Source organism: Perognathus longimembris, chromosome 2 (genome assembly GCF_023159225.1).
Source record: "Perognathus longimembris pacificus isolate PPM17 chromosome 2, ASM2315922v1, whole genome shotgun sequence".
Lineage (NCBI taxonomy): Eukaryota > Metazoa > Chordata > Mammalia > Rodentia > Heteromyidae > Perognathus > Perognathus longimembris.
In genome coordinates, this window is record NC_063162.1 from 89,377,561 (window position 1) to 89,400,097 (window position 22,537).

The following is a 22,537-nucleotide window of genomic DNA, read 5'->3' on the forward strand; positions in this document are numbered from 1 at the left end:
CTTTTGTCCCATAGTTGTCCATTCTTTCACATGGGAAGAAAGTAACTAGAATCTAGTCATTGGATATATATTTTTCATTTTGGAAAGTGATTGAACCTGATTTCAAAACTTTCCTTTTCTTTCAAGGCTCTTTCAAGCTCTGACTTGAAACATTCTGAAATATTAGAGAAAAACAAGCAGTTTGTATAGCTGTATTTTTTGCCTTCCCAGAAATAGGGCAGACATCACTAGGCATTCCCAGCCTTGGAATTACAAGAAAGGAAGGCAAGAATGAAAGACCAAGGGATTGTAGAGGAGTTGGAAGGATGGAGATGCCAGTGTGACCCCTGGCACTGGTGTTCTGCTGTGTACTGCTTCTGTTTTAGCATTCCTTGCCCTGGAGAGGATAAAGTATATTTGCTTTAGAGATGCTTTTGTAGAAAATAATTATTTCTGTTTCAAAACAGGAGAAAACTATATCTAATGGATTATGTAGAGAAAAAAATCTTGGTATTGATTTCAGGGGTGGGAGGATTGGCATCTGTTATAACTCTACCATCGGGAAAGCATGCGAGGTAATATTTCATCTTCTATTTCCTTATTCCTAATTCCTTAAATTATTGTTCATTATTTTAAAGAGAATGCCTTTATGATGACAGGATTCCAGGAAAAACAAACAAGCAGAGAGAACAGGATAATAGGGATAAGTGAAGCCCCTGGCTGGTTCTCATTAGACCTGACCTAATTTCCTTAAGGTATGGCTGCATTTTAAAATAACTGCATGAGGCTATCACTCTGTGCATGTTTGCAGCTCATCTTAGCCATTCAAAGTACACCTGAGACAGTTCTTCACTGTGAGCAACACATAGTAGATAGAGCATAGGACATGCATCTTCTCTTCTGCAGAGGCCAGCCTCTGTAAAAGGGCCTGCTAGGCAGAATAAGAGTAGCTCATTTAGTGGTCAGTTCAGTGGATTATTTAGCATCACAGTGACAGAGCCTTGATTAAACAAGGACACCTTATTTTTTATAACAGTTTCTCCCCATAGCATCAAACCTGTAGGAAACGTTTTTTATGTGTACGTGCTGGTAGTGGGTCTTGAACTCGAGGCCTGGTGCTCCCGTTTGGCTTTTTCCACCACTGGCTTTTGCTGGTTAACTAGAGATAAGTCACATAGATTTTTCTGTGTTGTCTGGTTTTGAACCCAGTCAGTCCCCAAATCTCAGCCTACCGAGTAGCTAGGACTATAGGTGTGGCCCACCACTGCCCAGCAAAAGAGAGAGAGAGAGAGAGAGAGAGAGAGAGAGAGAGAGAGAGAGAGAGAGAGAGTGTTGGTACTGGGGCTTGAATTCAGGAACTGTAGCTATTGCTTGGCTTTTTTTTGCTCAAGGCTAGCACCCCTACTTCCTTGAATGTGGTTCCCCACCCCCCTCCCACTCCCCTACCCCCGCACCTCCCGCTGAGGAAAATTAAGAGTGCTTCTGGTGATTGAAAAGATTGAACACAATTTTGGTAATCACCCTAAAAGGCAAAGCTAAAAGACAGGCTGACTTGTCTTTTAAGGTTTGTGTAACCTCCCCACCCAGGTTAGCAGACCACAGCAGGCCTGTTACAGTACCAAAACTTTTTGAGGGAAAAGTAGAAAATCTTCCCATGATTTTACACAGTTGATAAGCACATGGAATTATCTTATGTTTATTTCTTTCCTTTTTATTTTGGATGCTGGACATGGGAACCAGGACCTTGCATATGCTTAGGCAAGAACTCTACCACTGAGCTACTCTCCCAAAACCTTTTCTTTTATGAGTTCATGTAACAGATCGACCAGTGTAGCTGCTCTGTGGCTACACATTAGCAACAGGGTGGGGAGGGGACTGTAGTAGTGGTGATGGAGGAAGAGAATGAGGAAGTAGATGAGGAAGGGAAGGGAGAGAAGGAGAACTCTTAATCTAATGCCAGTCCTTGAGTGTGATACAAACCTGCTGTCAGGTTTTAAAACCCTTTGAAATAGAACCTTGTGGTTATCTTGTTTCCATTTTTCCTAAAGAGCTAGTCTAGGCTTCCAAAAGTTAGGGCATCATCTTTCTTTCCTCCACCTTTCCTTCCTGTTGCCAATCCAGTGTTGCATGTTCAGCCTTATGTCCCTGCCTTCGGGTCCTCTGCAGCTTGAGAAGGTGAGATTTCATTCACTGCACTGCCAGTCCTTCCACTAGAGTGGTTTTAAGCAAAAGATAATCAGAAGGAACACAGATACTGAACACAGAGCCATTTGAGTTCCCAGCTTTTGGACACAGTAATGATTTGGTGAACAAAACTCATTGGAATTTTCACATCGGTTCTGTTGTACTACAGAAGTCTTTGGGTAGTCCTCAAGTCTCTCATAGCAAAGAATGCTTGCTTCTATTGAAAATAATGTTTTAATGAAGAAGAACATACACAGAAAAAGTACTAAAGTAAACTTTTAAAGCTCTGTATTCCCAATATGTGCTTCATTAATAAGCCAGCCTGAGACCTCGAGCAAGATATAAATGAAATGACCTCTGAAGTGTGTTGGACCACTAAAACCATTTTGATTCATAAAGATTCTGTTCTCTTTTTGTTAAAAAGAACCATGGAATTCTAGGTCTGAGGGGCAGCTAGAATGTGAATAGATGAGCTGTGGATTCTGGAGGCATCACATGGCCATTGCACAAAGGCTTAGGGAGTTAGGACTTGCTTCATATTGCTACTCTGATCTGCAGCCTCCAGGAGCAGGTAGAAGGCTCGTGGGATTCTGAGCTTGAAGCCATGGTGCAGTTGGCCATATATGGTGTTGATTTAAGTGTGTTTGTATGTAACCTTGTCCAATAGGAAACTTTAAAAATTCCTCTGAGAAATTATACTACTACATTTCAAAGTAACCACTACTAGTAAAATCCACTCCCAGAAGTTTATTGCCAAGCCATTTTTTAAGGATAATCAGAAATAGTCTGTGCAGGAGAAAAGCTGTCACTTTCCCCCAGAGATGAAATACTATCTCATATCTTTGTACTTATTTAACTTTATAGACTACTTCTATAAATATATATATAATCAGTGCATTTTAATTATGTAGCTTGAGTGCCTTAGAAATATTTAATTCCTTGTTTCTATACATGAGATCTTTAACTTACTATTATTATTATTATCATGCGGACATATTACTTTTTATATTTTACATTTCTTGTTTTCTTTTTATTCTATCTATTTTGGTGGCAGTACTGAAGGCATTTTCCTCTCATGAGCTCCCCCGCATCCCCAAGACCAGCCCTTTGAGCCACTCCTTTAGCTTGCTTTTTTTCTGACTAATGGGAGTTAAGAATCTCACAGGCTTTTCTGCCTATACCAGCTTTGAGGCATGATCCTTATATCTTACCCTCCTGAATAAACAGGACTAAAAGCTTGAGCCACTAGTGCTCACCTATAGATATCCTTTTAAATGCTAGGGATATAACTCAAAGTGAAATAGATACATTCCCTATCTTCATAGAAGCGTGTGTGTGTGTTTGTGTGTGTGTGTGTGTGTGTGTTTGTTTTTAGTGGAGTTGAAACAATCAACAAACCAAATGGAAAATATTATATATGAAGTGGTAAATGTTAAGGAACTAACATTGAAGAGGTACTAATTTAGTATTCACTGTATCCAATTGGCTGTGGTGATTATGATGGAAGAGAAGGGGGAGGAGAACATATTTTAAACAAATGTCAGTACACAGAGAGTCTGATTCAGAGAATTAACATGAAACAAAGTTCTGAAATGAAAGAAACCTCACTAAAATGAAAGAGATAACATAAAAGAAATTTGAAATGTATGCATACATCCCAGGATGGTAAATAGCTGCTGCTAAGATCACATGCTGGAATGTTCCACAGGGGTATCAGCCTTTGACCAGCTTAAACTGAAAATAGTTTCCCCTGGACTAGGATGTTGCTTATGGTCTTTTTCAGCTTTATTAAATGGTCATTTTTAAATATTAGATTAATTTGTGTGTGTACATGTACATTCTAATGAAAAAAAATCATGGAAAGAAAGGCAAAATTCATTAGCACCAACTCAAGCTGCCTGGGTGTGCCTCCAACACAGATGAACGGAAGCACTGTTCAGTAAGGGCTTGTTTTTCCACCGAAGACAGCCTTGAAACAGATATCCACAGTGACAGTTAAAAAAGAAAGAAAGAAAGAAACTTCTAATGGTGCCAAGGGAACACCAGGAGTAAAAGGGCTCACATTGAAATACACGTGTTTCTGATCTCCTCTATGCATGTGTTATTGGTTTTGTTTGGTTTGTGTTGTGTTGTTGTTTTTTCTTTCCTTTATGGCAGTTCCCTTAGCTTCTCTCTTGATTACTAATATAGAGAACATATTTGTCAGCCTTAATTGAGACATTGTGAGACCTCCATAAATCCATATTGAGATAATTATAATTGGAAAGAAATTTTCTTCTCAGTTGCCTCATTTATAAAAGTAGAAGTCTTAAACCACATGACCCATGAGACCCTTTCAGATCTGAGATCCAAGGTTCAAAGATCACTTGAGAGGGCAATTCATTTATCCAAAACTTGCCCCATTAGATGGATCCGTGTGCAGAATAATTGTCCCCATTTAATGGACTTACAGGCTGAGGTAGAACTTAATTCAATTGTTACAGTGATTGAGTAGACATTTGAATTTAAAGCTGAGCTGTATATACTCCTTTTGCACAAAGATAATTTCTGCTAGAGAGCAGAATAATGGATGAAAAATGTAATTGAAGTAAAAATCTATTTGACTCAAGCTTACCTCCTAAGTCAGGTGCTTCACTACTCACCAGTAATCTAGTCTCCAGCACCAAGGCCTGTTTTTTCTTCTCCGCTCTAAGCAGCATAGCCACCCCAGCAGCTAACTGCCTCAAAATGTTGGGAAAAGAAAGGAGGCAGGAGTAGTAGGGGGTGGGGAACCTAGCACAAGCACCCAATCAGATCACTCAAAAGTGGCTGTGGATTTCATCTAAGATGTTCATCTTCTGACTTACTCTACACCACCTTTGAACATGCAATATTATGTATGATAACAACAGAACTAATGCTTTTACACTGACAGTGGTTTGTAGGTTAATTAATACCCTTGTTGGTAATGAAGCAAGGTGAAATGAAGTGAGACTAAGCTGAAGTGTAAGATCATTAGCACACACTGACTACTAATGAAAATGTGGCAGTTTTCATTGTAACCAGTGGGCAAAGGAAGATAGCTAATGGATAAGGATGTAATAAGTAGGCATATAGCATACCCTATAGGGAAACAATGCCCCTTTATAATGAGAAATGGATCATTGGAAAACATTTTTAATTATATCATTTCCATGTTTATAATCTAAATATTAGTATTACAAATGATTTCAATATGAAAAGGTATAAAAATGTTATAGTCTACAAGTGAGTTAAAATTTCTGTGAAATGTAGTTTATACAATGAAATACCACCATTTATAGGAAACCATGTAGACTGAACATTTTCACTGAAGTTTTTTGAAGGTATTTTTGGTTTTTTTGGGGGTTTTATTGTGGTTTTTTTTTGCCAGTCCTGGGGCTTGAACTCAGGGACTGAGCACTGTCCTTGGCCTCTTTTTGCTCAACACTAGCACTGTATCACTTGAACCACAGTGCCACTTTTGGCTTTTTCTGTTTATGTGATGCTGAGGAATCAAACCCAGGGCTTCATGCATGCTAGGCAAGCACTCTGTCACTAAGCCATATTCCTAGCCCTTCACTGAACTTTTAATTTTATGATTCATTTCCATTCTGTTGACTCTGTGCTGTTGTAATATGTGCATTTGAGTATGTATACTTATCAATAAGGTAAAAAATTTGAATAATTAAAGCTGCAGTATTTCCAAAAGGAAACTGATATTTACTTTCCAGATATAGCTTTTGCCACTAGAAAAAAAGGTGTTCATCTTATTGTAGACTTTATAAGGGGTAAGCGCAATCATAAATCTAAGTACTTTGGGAGCAAACTAAAATATTGCTAAGACTTTAGGAAATGAATTTCAAGAGTATCAGAAGATAGAAAATGAAAAAGTTTACGAAAGAAGAGAATTACATCAGAAATTAGTTTGCCAACAGAGGAAAACTGGCAGCCTAACAAGTTTATAATCTTCCTTCCTTCTGGAATACTGAGAGTTGCTATTAATTAGTACACGAATTGTCAATTCTCAAGAATCAAAGTTTATAAAATTATAAACTGGTTTAAAATGCAAAATCCAAGTGTCCTTGTTAGATAAGTCTGGAACTTCATGTCAAATTATGTCTAATAATAGCAAGTGTAATATGAGTGACTTCTGTTTTCATAGAAATATATTTGAGCCAAGTGCTGGTGACTCACACCTGTAATCCCAGCTACTCAGGAAGCTGAGATCTGAGGATTGCGGTTCGAAGCCAGTCTGGGTGGGAAAGCCCATGAGACTCTTATCTCCAATAAAAACTACTTAGAAAAAGCCAAAAGTGTTGCTCAAATTGTACAGTGCTAGCCTTGAGCAAAAAGAAGCTCAGGGGCAGCACTCAGGCCTGGAGTTCAAGTCCCAGGACCAGCAAAAAGAAAGAAAGAGGGAAAGAGAGAAAGAGAGAGAGAAAAAGAAAAATTTTGTTCTGAAATATTAGTGATATTTTCTCAGTAAATTTTGAGTCTCTTGGCATTCTTACTATCGTCCTTTAGTGGAAACACATGTAATGTGTCTAGCTGTGATTCCAGAAGTCCCTTTCAATATACAAAATTGGGGTTTTCTGAAGAAGCTACTAATACTGAAATTAATTCATGAAGATAAGATGGTGTGTCCATAGTGAGTGACAACCTAACAGCTTTAACACAATTATAGTCCTCCTCCAACGTCAGCAACTGTAATTTTTTGAGGCTTGTTTTGTAAGTATAATTCAGCCATAGAGCACTTGTCTAGCTTGTATGAGGGACTGGGTTAGATCCCTAGCACTCAAGTAAAGAAAAAAAAATTAAGAATGAAAATGAAATTACTTGAAACTATTCTAAGACAATGACAAAGATTGAAAATAATATTCTCTCTCTGTCTCTTGGTCTCTGTCTCTCTCTTTTCCTTCTCTGTGTCTCTCTGTGTCTCTGTCTCTGTCTCTGTCTCTCTCTCTCTCTCTTTCTCTCTTTCTGAGAGATCTATGCCACTCCCCAGACAACTGGTGGATTTAGAGTGTGATGATCAGATGTGCTTGTCTGAATTTTAAAATATATAGGCCACCATCCCTAAGAAAAATTTAGCCTCCCATCGGAAAATGAAAATGAAACAGTTGTATGTGTATGTAATTGTGTGTACTTAAGATAGTCTCATAAGTGTGAAGAAAAAACATTAGCTGATGGCATTCACTGATTATAATTATTGTATGTTAATTTCACAGCATGCTTTATTCAAACCATTGTATCATTTAAAGGGTGTTGTGTCACAGAATTGCTGTAGCTGACAAGCACATATCTAAAAGAAATATTCTCCATGCTCAATGGTGGAAAAAGAAAGTGATTCTTAAAGGAAAACAGGCCTGCAATTTTAATAAATGAGAGTTTGTGTTAGGTTATTTTGATGCTGTAAACTCAAGGCCACAATTTTGTATTTCTTCTTTTAAAAAACAAAAACTTAGTATGTTTTTAACCATTTAATAAGCCTACAGGGTGTTTGGACTACTTGTCTATTCATTACATTAAATGAATATGTAGAATAATCTTATTTATTTTTGACATGCAAGGCTTGCATAACTGAAAGAACTTTTCATTTCTGATAGGGCCATCAAATTCATGACTGGGAATTTTATATCTTTCACTTGAAAGTTCTTTGTAATATTTTTCACAAAAGAAATAAAACAGGTATTATAAAATGTTGCAAATAGAATCTCTTAAAAGTTTTTAATGGAGCAAAGAAAATGTATCTTATTTATTATATCTGTGTTGTTGTAAGGGAGCCCGGGGCTGGTGGCTCACGCTTATAATCCTAGCTACTCAGGATGCTTAGATCCAAAAGATGGAGATTTGAAGCCAACCTGAGCAGAAAAGTCTGAAGAGACTCATCTTCAAAACAGCCAGCCAGGGGCTGGGGATATAGCCTAGTGGCAAGAGTGCCTGCCTCGGATACACGAGGCCCTAGGTTCGATTCCCCAGCACCACATATACAGAAAACGGCCAGAAGCGGCGATGTGGCTCAAGTGGCAGAGTGCTAGCCTTGAGCGGGAAGAAGCCAGGGACAGTGCTCAGGCCCTGAGTCCAAGGCCCAGGACTGGCCAAAAAAAAAAAAAAACAGCCAGCCAAACCCATGGCTGTGCAAACAAATTGAGTAAAGGGGAAGATTTGAGTTCACACTCCAGCAATGGGAAGATAAATATTATATTAAAGAGCAGCTTATTCGTGTATAGTTCTATATAATATTAGTGTAACAAAGTTTATAATGGTTTCTGTCCCGTGATCGAGAGAATCCCAAGAACCTATGTACTCTGACTGATAGGATGATAGGAGCATCTTTTAGTTTAGTGTTTAGGTTAGTCCTTGGTCACTAACACAGGAATTTTTGAGATCCTTGGATCTTCAGAGTGAGGAGTAGTGTTGTGTATGCTAAAGACATAAGTGATGGCTAGGTCCCTAGATAGCATTGAGAAAATGACAGGTTGGTCTCAGGTTGAAGAATGGTCATTGTTGGGGTCCATCTTCCCCCCTAGATGGAAGGGGCCTGAGGCACCTCCCCCAGCTGGGGAATGCGGCCTTTCCATCCTCTATACATTGGAATCCGGAGAAACCGGTCCGATAAGAGACCCCCGACTTAGCCGGCAGCCAGCCTGGCGCCTACCAGCCCCGCCCTGGTTTGGCGCACTCAGAGTGACGTAGCCCCTTGGAGGTCAAGTGACCAGCCCCTTGGAGGTCACCTGACAGCTCGTGGCCTATGGGAATCCTGGCCAACCCCCTTTCCCCGGATCATCTACCCTTGTCCCTCTCTCAATAAAGTTAGTTCGCTCTCAGAAGCTGACCCGTGGTCTATGTCCGTGGCTCCCAGAGTAGGATAGCGGTCACATTGCCACGCGGGTCGCGCGCAGCCAGGACGGAGACACCCCCACGTCTCACCCCGACAGACCTGCAGGCCGAGGGTGGGGGGAGAAGACGATGCGAGGGTAATAAGAGAGAAAATAAGCATTTGAGCCGGAGCAGAGAAAGCAGTCCCCACAGGTCATCAGAAAGATGAGGGCACAAAATATTAACAATGATGAGGGGCAGAGCTAGGGGTGTAGGCTTGCTCATTCACACTCATGGAATAATCATCAGCCTGGGGCTTGAAGGCTGCCATTTGTGGTCCTTTCATTATCTCACTAGATTCCAAAAGTCAGCAAACAGCTTTGCCTCCTCTATGGCAGAACATAGTGCTCAGTCTTGAGCAATAGTTTGGTAAATGGTTGCTTACCAAACCTCTTCTCCCTCCTAGTGATTCTAAGCCACAAACCTCCCTTTCACCAGTGTATGAAACAAACCAGCTGCAGATTATTAAAGAAAACTCTCTAAAGACTGCTCTGGAAAGCAGAGCATAAAGCTATGCCTGTGGTCAGCTACTGGTTCATAATTTGTCTTAGGAATTATTTTTAATTTGACAATTTTGTTTTGTTGAATTGGAAATTTTTGGCCTGTGTAAGCTCTTGTGCCATGTTATATAGGAGTCTTGGTTATGCTTACTTTAAATTGATATATGTCATAGAATAGCTTTTTATCCTTCCTTTATCTAGCTGTTATGCCATGTATTAGCTGTAAATAGGTAGTTGTAGCCAGGCACCTGAGCCTGTAATCCTAGTTACAGAGACTAAGATCTGAGGATCAAAGTTCAAAGCCAGCCAGCGTCTATGAGACTTTTCTCCAGTTAACCAACAAAAAGCTCGAAGTGGAGCTGTGGCTCAAGTGGTAGAATGTCAGCCTTGAGTGGAAAAGCCAACTAAGCGCAAAAAGCCTAGTACTGGAAAGGAAAAAAGCAGTTGAGTCTCCCTTGGCATCTTTTAACATGTAGTCTTAGAATTTGTTAGCTAGCTACAAAGTAATTTTCCTTTTCTAAAATTCAGTGTCCAGAAAAAGATAACTGTTCAGAATGATAAGACTTCTCGTTTCAGAAAGAAGCTGATAAGTAGATTCTTCTTGGTGCTTAAGAGGTAAAAACATCACACTGGGACTTGAATTGATTCAAGTATTAGAATGACTATTAATTGCTTGAAATAACTATGTCTCAGGCTTTTGATTTAGGTTATTATGCTTAAATTAATGTTTTCTTTGTTTGCTGAAGCTGGGGCCTGTTTAGTTGACAAGCACTTAGGAGCACAGTTTGTGTCTTAGGAATTCACTGTGTGAGGTTAATCATGTGAGCCAGCCACCGCTCTGAGAGGTCAATTATGTTAGACTGAGTGAATCTTAGAACTAGGATATTAATTTTTATTGGTAGATGCTGGCAGATGGGTATCGAAGGCGTCATACCCATGACAATTCACACATCTGATCCATGCTGTTATAAATAAAATGTTACTTACATTGATCATAAAGAATTTTTTCCTCCTAGCTTATTTGAGAGCAACTGCTATTTCTAATCAATGAGCCCTACAACTGTTACAAGAGTCTTTGGGGAAAAAACAGCATTGATAAAGCCTCTAAAAACTGATTATTAAAATACTCTTAGTTCCTTCTTCTAGTCTGATTAGAGTATCTATTATTTTCCAACAGATATCTCTCCAAGGCCTCTAGACTAAATACTTATACACGTGATACATCTAGTGGCCTTCAAGGGCTTATCTCATTTCAACTCCTCCTATCTTCAGCTTCTATGACAATTGTCCCCCTTTCTGTTCTTTCCCTTTCCCTAAATCACCTTTCTTACCATTGCCCACAAGTCTAACCCTTTGAGGCAAATTCTTGTCTTTGACATTTTTACCTACTAGATTCACTTACTGTATTTAAGGGAACCCAGATGCTATGTGTTTATAAAGGAAAACTCAATGCCCTTTCCTTTATTTAGTCTGACTTTTCCAATATACAGCTAACTTAATTCTGTGTCTTTCTTGGAGTCTGCATCTTTCATGTCACTCCTCACCTTGAAAGCTTCCATTCACCTCTTTTTCTATGGAGTGAACCCCAGTCTCCCTACTCAAAATCTCAGAGGCTTTCTAGGAATTGGCTGTGACCTACTTTTTAGCTTTCTAATTATACAACAGTGACTTGTATTATTTCACAACCATAATGTAGATGAGGACTTAGAAAACTTGCATATCCACAAAGTGAATGGGTGAAAAAGCCACAAGGCAGAATGTTGATAAACTGGAACACACACCCTGCATAAAAAGGTAATTGCACTGTAAACCACTATTGCAATATGAGAGTAGGCCTGATGTCACCAGATCCGATAGGGTTTTTTTGTTGTTTTTGGTGGCACTTGGGTTTGAACTAATGGCTTTGTGCTAATCAGGTACTCTGCCACCCTACTATACTTCAGTACTTTTTGCTCTGGTTATTATTGTTCTTATTGTCAAAGTGAAGGCTCTGGTTATTTTTTAAATACAGTTTGGTATTTATGCCCAGGCCAGCCTGGGCTGTGAGCCTCCTATCTCTACTTCCCACTGTAGCTAGGATGACAGATGCACACCACTAGCTTTTTCTGTTGTGCTTGTGAATGTTTTTGTCTAGACTAGCCTAGAACTACCATCCTCCTGATCTCAGCCTCCTGTGTGTCAAGGATTATAGGTATGAGCCTATAATATGTCATCTAGCCTGGTTTTTAAATGTTGTCAACAAGCTCAAAACATCTTTAAGGGCCTGTAGCTCACAGACACACCTATGTCTATTCCCTTGCTTGTATTTACTTCACATCTTTCTCCTCTAATGGTTCTTAGAAGTTTTCAATACTCAGAATTTGTTGGTTGGTTGGTTGCACCAAAAGAACTGGAACAGCATCTAAATAGCTTGGTTTTGTGAAATAAATAACAGGTAGTCTTTATTGAATACCTGGCATATGCCAGGTTTTCTTCTAGTTACATTTTGTACTATTTTATTGAATCTTCAACATAGCTCTGCTAGGTAAAGATATATGATTTGCATTCTCAACAATGTTTTGGAGCTGGCTTGGAAGACACAATAGGAACCACAAATGTGTTATAATTGTGGGTAGATGGTGAGAGCAGCTGACTGGGACTGGGACTGGGACTGGGACTGGGACTGGGACAGCTGCCTTTCACCCAGGGTGAGCCACACCTGTGGCTCTTCCTGTGCATGTCACAGTCTGCAGAAGGCACACTACCATACTGTCTGTTGTTCCATTCACCTACATATGTTCTTAAAAGGTGGTGTGTGATTCAAACAACATAATGCCTGTTGAATTCAAATTATTTCTGCTCAAATGAAGAATGATCTGGAAACTTCAAGTTAAAAAACACTTTACAAGTTAAAAGAAAAATAGTTCATTTGAAAATCTGTTTGATTCATTTGAAAAGCATACTCAAACCCTGTTGGTAGTAAGTTCCTGTCATTAAAAGGATAAGTTTTGAAACATAAGCAGCATTAATTAAGCATTCTTTGTGCAATATATATGTAAAAATATAATAACTACATCTCAAGATTTGGTAATTGCAGAATGACTAGGCAAACCTGGTGAAATTGAAAATAGGCTAGAATTAAATGAACTAAATTGGTCATCAGCTCTATTCAGGTACAATAATATCCCTTTCAGAAACATAAGATATACTGGGGTAGACAGAGTCATACACAGCTTTAATGGTTTAGCACTTTATACTTCAAACTCAGAACATTTTTTAAAAGAAATTTATTTGTTCTTTATCAAATTACAGGTTATATTTTGGCAGTACTTCTAAAATAATAATAACAATAATAATGACTAAGTTATAACATTCCAGGGCCAGGAGTAGGCGCTTTCAAGTTCAAAGCTTTTCTTGGCTCCTTGAAATCAAGGTTAAATTCTATTGCATCCGGAGTAGAACGCAGGTGAAATCGCACTGCTGACAGTCCTTCAGGGAATATGAGTTAGTACAGTAATGTCCAATATTCACATTACCATAGTTAGATTAAATGGCTGCTAGAAGCAGTTGCCTGTCAGAGTTCTTTCCATTTGCTGTCTTGGCAATTTGCTTTCCCACATGAGTGCTTTCATGATTGCAGTGCGTTTTCCTTTTAAAAATAACCAAGGAAGATTTCTATAATTGTTCCTAAGTAATTCTATACTCCTTATGATAGATTTTAGGTGAGTATGTGTTCTTTTTGATGTTTTTTTAAATCATTAAGTTTAACCCTTTTTATAACATTTACATCCAGTTCTTGGCTATACCTGCATAATGGAAGCCTATAAGAAGGGTCTGGCCACACTTCTTACTGACCCACCTTGAGCATCTCTTAAAATGCTCAAACTTGTGTTTGGCAGAAGTAAACTGGGCATTATTGGTGCTTCCTACAGCTCACATAAAAATGCATTGTTTTAATTGATACATAAAAGAAAAATTCATTTAAATTCAAATGAAAATAGACGATTGTTTTCTTATGTCTCAAAATTTTAAATAGGAGGTGATAGAGAAATCTGTACCATGTTAGTATAACTAGTCATAACTGTGGAGCCATTTCTATCATAAAAATAGATTTTGATGAATTTATATATTAGTATAATTATATATTATATATTATTTCAAATCACTATAGTACCTAAAACCATAATTTTTGGCTTGCCGTTTTGATGATTATCTGGATGTTACTTTTATGCTGTAACATTTTGTCTTAAATCCATTACAAAATATTTCCTTGGGGGAGTGGGGCATGTATAGCATAGTGATAGAGCACATGCTTAGCATACTTAAGGCCCTGGGTTCAGTCCACAACACCCACCTCCAAAAACATTTTTTACTTTGATGGAGTAGAGAATCTGTTCACAAATGCTTAATGATGAGTCAAGAATTTGAGATTTGAGTTAATGAATATAAATTCAAAGAAAAAAATTATTTGTATGTATACTAATACCTGGGAATTCACAGTTGGAAAATCAAAATGAATACATCTCTTTAACAGTGTGTTAGTGTATATGACAACTGTGGATTTGCTTAAATGAAAGATGCTATTATGTACACACAAGTACTTTTCTGCCTAGTCTTAAATTACTATTAATTAAGTACTATGTAATATAATAGATAATTATAGTGTCTCACTATGGATGCCAGTGGATTTGCTAGTTTTTCTAAATAGCTATTGTTAGCTAATAGTCTTCAGGGGATCATTTATATAGCCATTGTTGTTCTAAAAATATCTCTAAATACCAATGGGACAGCACGGCTATTATAAATAAAATGCACTCCTCTTTGAAGCACATCATCTTGATTGTACCTTTTTTATTCATATCATTCAGTTCCTTTCAGAATCTTTGGCAGAATTATCAATGCTGAAATAATAATAAAGGAAAGCTTGTTATATAGAGAGAAATTTTTCAGAACAATGTGGTAGTTAAAAAGAGAAAGACTGGATTTAGGGTTGTTGGGAATGCGTTCTATTTATTAGAATTTTTTAACTTTGCTACACATTGGGATTTTAACTCAAGATGATTTTATGTAACTTCATTGTTTTTATTTTAATTAATATTTCTGTGACAGATAATTAGGTAAATGGTGTTGAATATTAAATATGATATTAGCTTAGGGGAAAATAAGCATTTCTGGGTCAAAGACTTTCACAAAATATTATGATATGTGAGCTAATTAATTGAATTGAATGCCAAATAGATTTGCCACCATCCAACCCGACTCTCATTGTCACTCAGTTCATTATCTAAGATTGTTCCAGCATGGGATGGTTGGTTGTGTCAAAGTTAATGGTTTCTTTTTAATCTCAGCTACTAATGGACTAAATCTTGATTAGAGAATAGTTCCAACCTCATTAAATGCAGCTAAGTGTAAGAACATTTGAGCCTGTCTGTCATATCAGGCACTTTAAAATGCAGATCATGTCAGGGACTCGATGTCACTCAGTGTAGTGGTTTCTCTGTATTGGTGGCTCATGCGAAGATCACAAAGTAAATTCTAGTCTACTCTTTTGTCCTTACTGCCTGTGTATAACATGACCTGCAGAACTTTCTAATTTCTTTTTTTTTTGGCCAGTCCTGGGGCTTGGACTCAGGGCCTGAGCACTGTCCCTGGCTTCTTCTTGCTCAAGGCTAGCACTCTGCCACTTGAGCCACAGCGCCCCTTCTGTCCATTTTCTGTATATGTGGTGCTGGGAAATTGAACCCAGGGTCTCATGTATACGAGGCAAGCACTGTTGCCACTAGGCCATATCCCCAGCCCCTCTAATTTCTAATCAGACCAGAGATATTGAGAACTTCATCAACCACATATAGCACAGTGGAATTTTATGGAAGCCATTTGTAGGCACATTAGTGTCCAGTAGCATCCCAAAGTGCTAGCTTTCTTACTTTGTTTCCAGAATAGCCTAGATTTTTAGAGCTAATGCACTTGGTTAATTTTAATTAAAACCACCTTTAAAAAAAAACACAGTGAGAGGCATTATATATCCCCACGTTTTTCATTATTATAGTTAGTCATTATCTTGTACTGCCTGGTTAACCAGTTTAGGAGCAGATATTACACTAATGTTTTTCCTACCTTTGTTGTGCATATATTTGAAACTTAACACAGTGACTACACTGAGGGCATCCTTGATCTTCCACAAATGTAAGCTATGTATTGTGTGATCAGGTATACATCTCAGCCTTACCATACTAAACTTAACACCTTTGCACATCTGAAGATCTTTTAAAGAGAGTTAGACCTAGTGATTTGCTGGTGCATTGCAATGTGAGCAACACTAAGTCTAGGTGGCTTACTGTACATTGCAGGTGATCTTGGTCCAATTTATTCTTTCGATAAAGAATACTGTTACTCCAGGTACTGGTGGCTCATGCCTGTAATCCTAGCTAGTCAGGAGGCTGAGATCTGAGTATCACAGTTCAAAGCCAACCCAGGCAAGAAACTGCAAGATTCTTATCTCCAACTAATCACTAAAAGCCAGAAGTAGGGCTGTGACTCAAGTAGTAGAATGCTAGCCTTGAGTAAAACAGCTTAGTGTCAATGCCCTGGCCCCATGTTCAAGCCCGAGGACTGCCCCCCTCCCCCACACAAAAGAATAGTTTTACTTATAAATATCCTTAACAAAAATTTCATCATGGAAGTGGTGCTGTGGCTCAAGTGGTAGAGCCTTGGCCTTGAGCAAAAATACTCAGGCACAGCACCCAGGACCTGAGTTCAAGCCCCAAGACTGGAAAAAAAAGAACAAAAATTTCATCATGCTCTTCATTAACACCCCTGATTTGCTTTAACCATATCGTATTGTGTGTGTGTGTGTGCTGTACATGTGTGCATGTGCCAGTACTAGGACTTGAACTCAGGGCTTAATTGGAGATAAAAATCTCACAGACCTTTCTGCCCAGGCTGTCTTTAAACCAGGGTCTTCATATCTCAACTTCCTGAGTAGCTAGGATTCCAGATGTCGAGTCATCAGAACTCAACAGCATCTTGCAATTGAAAAGAAAACATTTTTTTAATATTACTATTTGGACTCAATTACTTAACGTGGATCAGAATTATTTAAATATTCTGTAACAAAACAATACAGACACAATCAGCAAAAACAAACAAAATCAGTCCCCGCAGTTTATGTGGGGCTATAGATGCCAGCTGTAACACTTTTATAAGACTTTGGCATTCAAATATGTGTCCTCTGTTTGAAATGATCACCTTATAGAGTAAAAAAGGAAATGACTATATGTAATGCAAAAGTCTAGGCTTTTTCTTTCATTCACTCTTTACCATAGAGCTATAGAGTTCTTTACTAGGCAACTGTTTGAAACTACATATTTATAAAGTCTATTCTTGAGTATATATCCTTGCCCAGGCTTCTGAATCAGAATAACATAGGTTGGTTGGCTTATAAACAACTAACATGCATTTCATATCATGATTCTGGAGACTGACAAGTCCCAGATCTAAGGACTAGCAGAATATCTGGTACGGGCTGAATCCCAGGCTCATGAATTACAGGCACTGCACTATGTCCTCACAGAATAGATGAGAAAGCAAGTGTTCACAGGATACTTACAAGGACACTAAGCCCCTTCACTAGCTCCACTCATGTGACTTCATCTAATCCTCCAAATCCTTCACTCCTAATGTAATCAAACTAGGGGTGAGGTTTCAATTTATGTAGCATTGGGAAGGTAGACACTCTAGTAGTGTATAATCACTGTATCTCTATTGTTTTATTACTGTTTCATAGAACTAAAACTTTTGTGTCCAGGAAGTAAAAGGTATGGAAATTAAATCACACTATAAAATGAATCTTAAGGAAGATGAGGCAAAAACAACTATTCCAGGCTCCTTTGCAGTTTAGCACATCATTTTCTATTGTTTTGGAAGTTATATTGCAGGTCAGAGTCAGCCTGGTTAACAGCTCCTTATTACATGTCAGAAAGACTTGGCCAACAATCCAGACACAGAGGTCTTTAAAAAAAAAACATGAACCTGATTTTGTTAGTAGGAAAAAAAAGAAAGGAGGGAGCATGTGTTTGTTGCTCTATAACTACTCCTCAATTGTAGCTGGACTCAAGTTAGTCTCTTTTCACCATGGTTAAAACAAACAAACAAACAAAAAATCCCACAGCGTGTTACTTTCCTAGCTCCACTTTTTTGTAGTTCCAGGGATGGATCTAGGGCCTCATGCTTGCATCCACTCTTCTCTGAATTTCTCTCCCTCCCTCAAGCATCCTAGAGATACTGCCTTGGGACTTGATATATGTCTGTCTCCTAGGTTTTACTCTCCATTGTTCTGGCCCTGGATGAAAGCAAATGGCTTTGCAAAGGCCTAATTTATTAGAATGTGAAGGCTTTATTCCCTGTAGAACTGGAGTATAGATGTTGAAAGTCTGATAAAATTTATTTTTAAAGCACATTATTTATTCCTTGTTTTTTTTGTATAACATCTCTACCCACAAATATACATGACGTTTTAGCAAAGGGAAAAAAAAGAGATGCGTTGTTTATTAACAGAACTTTATAAGAAAAAGAAAATTATCTTATTGCCTGAGGCATTCTTTGTAGAGAATTTTTCAAATCTTTAGTAAACAATGGATTCTGTGGCTAAATTTATTCTTACCCTTCCCTCTACTACCACCATTTTTTGTGTTTCTGCATAGTATTCAGGGATCTTAGATCTTAATGCTCTTTTGGGTTGCTTATTTGCTTACACTGTGTTTGTTTTCTTTCTCTGCAGAGACCCTTCTTGATGATTTCCTCCTCACGTACACAGTCTTCATGACAACTGATGACTTGTGCCAGGCGCTGTTAAGACAATATCCTTCATTAACTTCAGGATGCAGTGTCAGCTTCCTCTCAGACAGATGTCCCACATCAGGAATTAACTGCTTTTCTTAATTTACTCAGCCTGTGATAAAACATCGATATATTAAATAGTAACATAATGTGATATTCAAGGTAATAGATGAAATGAGACAGAATAGAGGGGAAATTATAAAATACAGAATGTCTCTTTTCACATCTAGTGACATGGTAAATTGTACTGTACATCATGGCTACTTTGTTTTGTTTCTCACAAATACTTTGAAATCTGGAAGTAAATGGCCTGCCCTCAGAGTGAAGAGGATGAATGGATTGTGAGTGGTTTTAAAGAAGAGTCAGAATCAGATCACTTTTGTAGGAAAATGTATGTAAATATGTGATGTCAGGCTCCTGTGGAAGTGTCTCCAGGAATGTGAGCCATTCCTCTACATGGGAGGTCTAAAGTCACCCTTAGAATCAGCTCCCATTTTTCAGAGCTTGGCCACTGTGTGCTTGCTTAGAATGATGGATGGGATTAGAAGGTTAATGACCAGTGGGGAAGCTGTATATTTTCCCTACTAAATAGAAGAAATGCCACATGGAAACATCAAAGGGCCAGAGAGCAAAACCACACACTTACTGAAACTCTCCACGTGGGCTTTTTCCTTCAACTGGCTGAAACAAGACGCTTCACGTGCATTTATGTATTTAATAAATTAATTGAGACCTAGTTAATAATTTGTTGTTGGTAATAACAAAAACAAATCAAAGGCTTTCGGCATTTAATAAAAAAATTTTAAACCTTTATGTTTTTAATAAGCCAAACTGAAGACTCTATTCTAGCCCACATAAAAATGTCTAGGAAAATGGATTGCTGTATGGTTAACTTTATCTAAATTTGAATTTCCAACCTTTCAAACAATAATTACTCTTTATTAAGTAAAATAGGTTGTGTTTAAATAGTAAATTAAAAGACTTCAAACAACTGTTATTAATTTTAATGCTAATATTACTTTTTAGTGTCATTTAATGATTTAATGTTTCTTCAGATGTTAGAAGTCTGTAATAGTTCTTTTGGACATCAATATGTTTTCAGTCTTTTAAGACATTTCATATGAAAATTTAATTCAGATTCTTAGCAGTCTGTTTATTGATTATCAAAATCCATGAAATCTAAAGCATCTTAAACATACCTATGTTGATTGGCTCTGTCTGTTTACACATTCTACCAACTATGAAATCATATAAACCACACACAAAATAAGCAACTCCTTTTGATGTCATTAATACTACTTACTAACTTCCAAGGAAGGGTGCAGAATTATTTTGTTCTGTTTTGTTTCCTCTCATGATTCTTAACCATAATTTCGCTGACTTTTTTCTTTACCTTAGTGAGGCCATTATATACAGAGGAAAAGGAAAAAAGCAACATTCACATAAATGGAAATAATATAAAATAATTCCTTACTTTTATTTTATTTACAAGAGAAAAACTACAATAGACCCTATATTGGTTTGTGTGTATGTGCTTCCTTGATCTTCTTTGATAGGTGGAAATTAAAGTTGGCCATAGCATACTCACAGGATTAGACTATATTTTAAAATATTTACAAAATCTAATGTACTTTGCACTTATTTATGAGGATTGAAGAAATTTTAATCCTGTTCAACAATTCCCCAGTCCTAACAGTGTTTGTTGTCATAGTGTTTCACATCCCCAGTTAAGATTGAATTCCCATTCCAGATGCTCAGATATGTACATTTTGGTGGTTTTGAGTTAAAAAAAAAATAGGTCCATTAGAAAATTCCAAACTTATTCTTAGTTACATAAGTACTCACTTTTTTTTTTTTTTGGCCAGTTCTGGGTCTTGGACTCAGGGCCTGAGCACTGTCCCTGGCCTCTTCACGCTCAAGGCTAGCACTCTGCCACCTGAACCACAGCATCCCTTCTGGCCGTTTTCCATATATGTGGTGCTGGGGAATCGAACCCAGAACTTCATGTGTAGGAGGCAAGCGCTCTTGCCACTAGGCCATATTCCCAGCCCGAGTACTCGCTTTTATTTCTTTGTTTGTTTGTTTTTGTGTGGGTCCTGGGGCTTGAAATCAGAACCTGGATGCTTAGTCTTGAGCATTTTTTACTCAAGGCTAGTGCTCTACCACTTGAGCTACACCTCCACTTCCAGCTTTGGTGTAGTTTATTGGAGATAAGGGTTTCAAAGACTTTACTGCCTGGGCCATCTTCAAACTACTATCCTAAGATCTCAGTCTCCTGAGTAGCTGTGATTACAGGTGTGAGCCACCAGCTCCAGGTTCATATAACCATTCTTAACAGAAATAGTTCATGGCCAAAATCGGTGACTCTTGCCTATAATCCTAACTCAGGAGTCTGAGATCTACAGATTGCTGTTAAAGTCAGCCCAGGCACAATAGTCCATAAGACTGCATTTCCAAATAACCAGCAAATAAAAGCTGAACTAAAGGTGTAGCTCAATTAGTAGAGTGCTATCCATGAGCAAGAAAGCCATGCTTTGCCCTTACTTGTTTTTCCTCCTCAATGGTAATTGTGAATGTTCCATGTCAGGGTATGCTTTTTTTTTTTTTATGACTGCAGAATATTTTATTAAATACCTGTGTAAGAATTTAGTTACCTCCCCTCTGTTGTTGAAATTATTTTATTCCCTTTTAATGACAATGAAAGCAGGCAATGCTTTTTTTAAATTTTTTAAATTAAATTTTATTGACAAGGTGATGTGCAAAGAGGGTACAATTACATAATAAGGTAGTGAGCACATTTCTTGTCATATTTCTTTTTTTTTCAAATTTTTATTATCAAACTGATGTACAGAGAGGTTACAGTTTCATACGTTAGGCATTGGATACATTTCTTGTACTGTTTGTTACCTTGTCCCTCATGCCCCCCTCCCTCCCCCCTTTTCCCTCCCCCCCCCCCCCAGGTGTTCAGTTCACTTACACCAAACAGTTTTGCAAGTATTGCTTTTGTAGTTATTCAGGCAATGCTTTTTATCTGTGTGTTTATACATGTATCAAATTCCTTTTTTTTTTTTTTTTTGAGACAGTCTTGCTATGTAGCTCAGGCTAGTTTCAATTCATGATCCTCCTTCCTTAGTCTCCCAAGTGCTAGGATTACAGGTGTGATCCACCTGCACACCAATTTTTCCAATTCTTTTTTTCAAGTAAATTCCTAGCAGGGGGCATTTGAATCATATCACAAATTGGGCTCCAGGAATCTGTGCTCATTTGAAACTATTTTAGAAGTAACTGGTTGTATTAAAAAAAAATGAATACCTGAGGATCAGAGAATATCTGTCCTCCTGATCTTTCATTGAAATACTATTCACCTATGTAGTAAGGCCAAATCTTCTCTGGAAGCCACCCTTGAAATCAATGGGATGCCTCCTTTCTCTTTGAACTAACACTAAGCCCATGCTGCCTGGGGGGACTTTGTCAGCAGCTGGCTGTATGATAGCCCAGCCCTTAACCCCATGGCCTCCCACTGAGGGTGCCTCAGTCATCTTCTGGGTTTCTTTTGTTCCTTTCAGGGCAGACTTTTTACTCTCTTTATGCATGTTCTGTCTTCACGTTTATATGCTTGTAGTTTCTTTGGAAAATATGCTTTAACCTACTTTGTAAAGAACAGGATAAATGGATCTCTTCTTATTTTGTCATCCAACAATGTTTTTTTTCTTAACCATTTGCACTTATTCTGCTAAGAAATATCAAGGTAAGGAAGAAAATTCAGAGGCACCATGTCGGAAACGTAAAGTCTTACATCTTGTTTCCCAGTGGATTGCTCTGTACAAAGACTGGCTCCATGAAGATGAACATTCAAAAATGTTTTTAAAGGTAATCTAATACTACAGGGTAAAAAAAAAAGAAAAAGAAAAAGAAAAACAACTACAAAAGCAATACTTGCATAGCTGTTTGGTGTAAGTGAACTAAACACCTCATGGGGGGAAAGGGGGAGGGGGGAGGGGGATATGAGGGACAAGGTAACAAACAGTACAAGTAATGTATCCAATGCCTAACGTATGAAACTGTAACCTCTCTGTACATCAGTTTGATAATAAAAATTTGAAAAAAAAAAGGTAATCTAATACTTCCGATACTTTGTCAAATGACTGCTTTTATTTCGCTATACATTTGAAAAAAAA

The 22,537-nt window shown here is 37.9% G+C and overlaps 1 protein-coding gene across 3 annotated transcripts in view; it reads left to right on the forward strand.

The window, feature by feature from the left end:
• The window catches only part of Rapgef5 (Rap guanine nucleotide exchange factor 5), a 232,458-nt gene that overhangs the window by 167,859 nt on the left and 42,062 nt on the right, over nt 1–22,537 (forward strand). For all 3 annotated transcript variants that reach the window (XM_048339709.1, XM_048339711.1, XM_048339710.1), the window contains exons 12-13: nt 18,301–18,379; nt 22,085–22,229. In XM_048339709.1, coding sequence (XP_048195666.1) covers nt 18,301–18,379; nt 22,085–22,229 — 224 coding nt within the window. The remainder of the gene's footprint in view (nt 1–18,300; nt 18,380–22,084; nt 22,230–22,537) is intronic.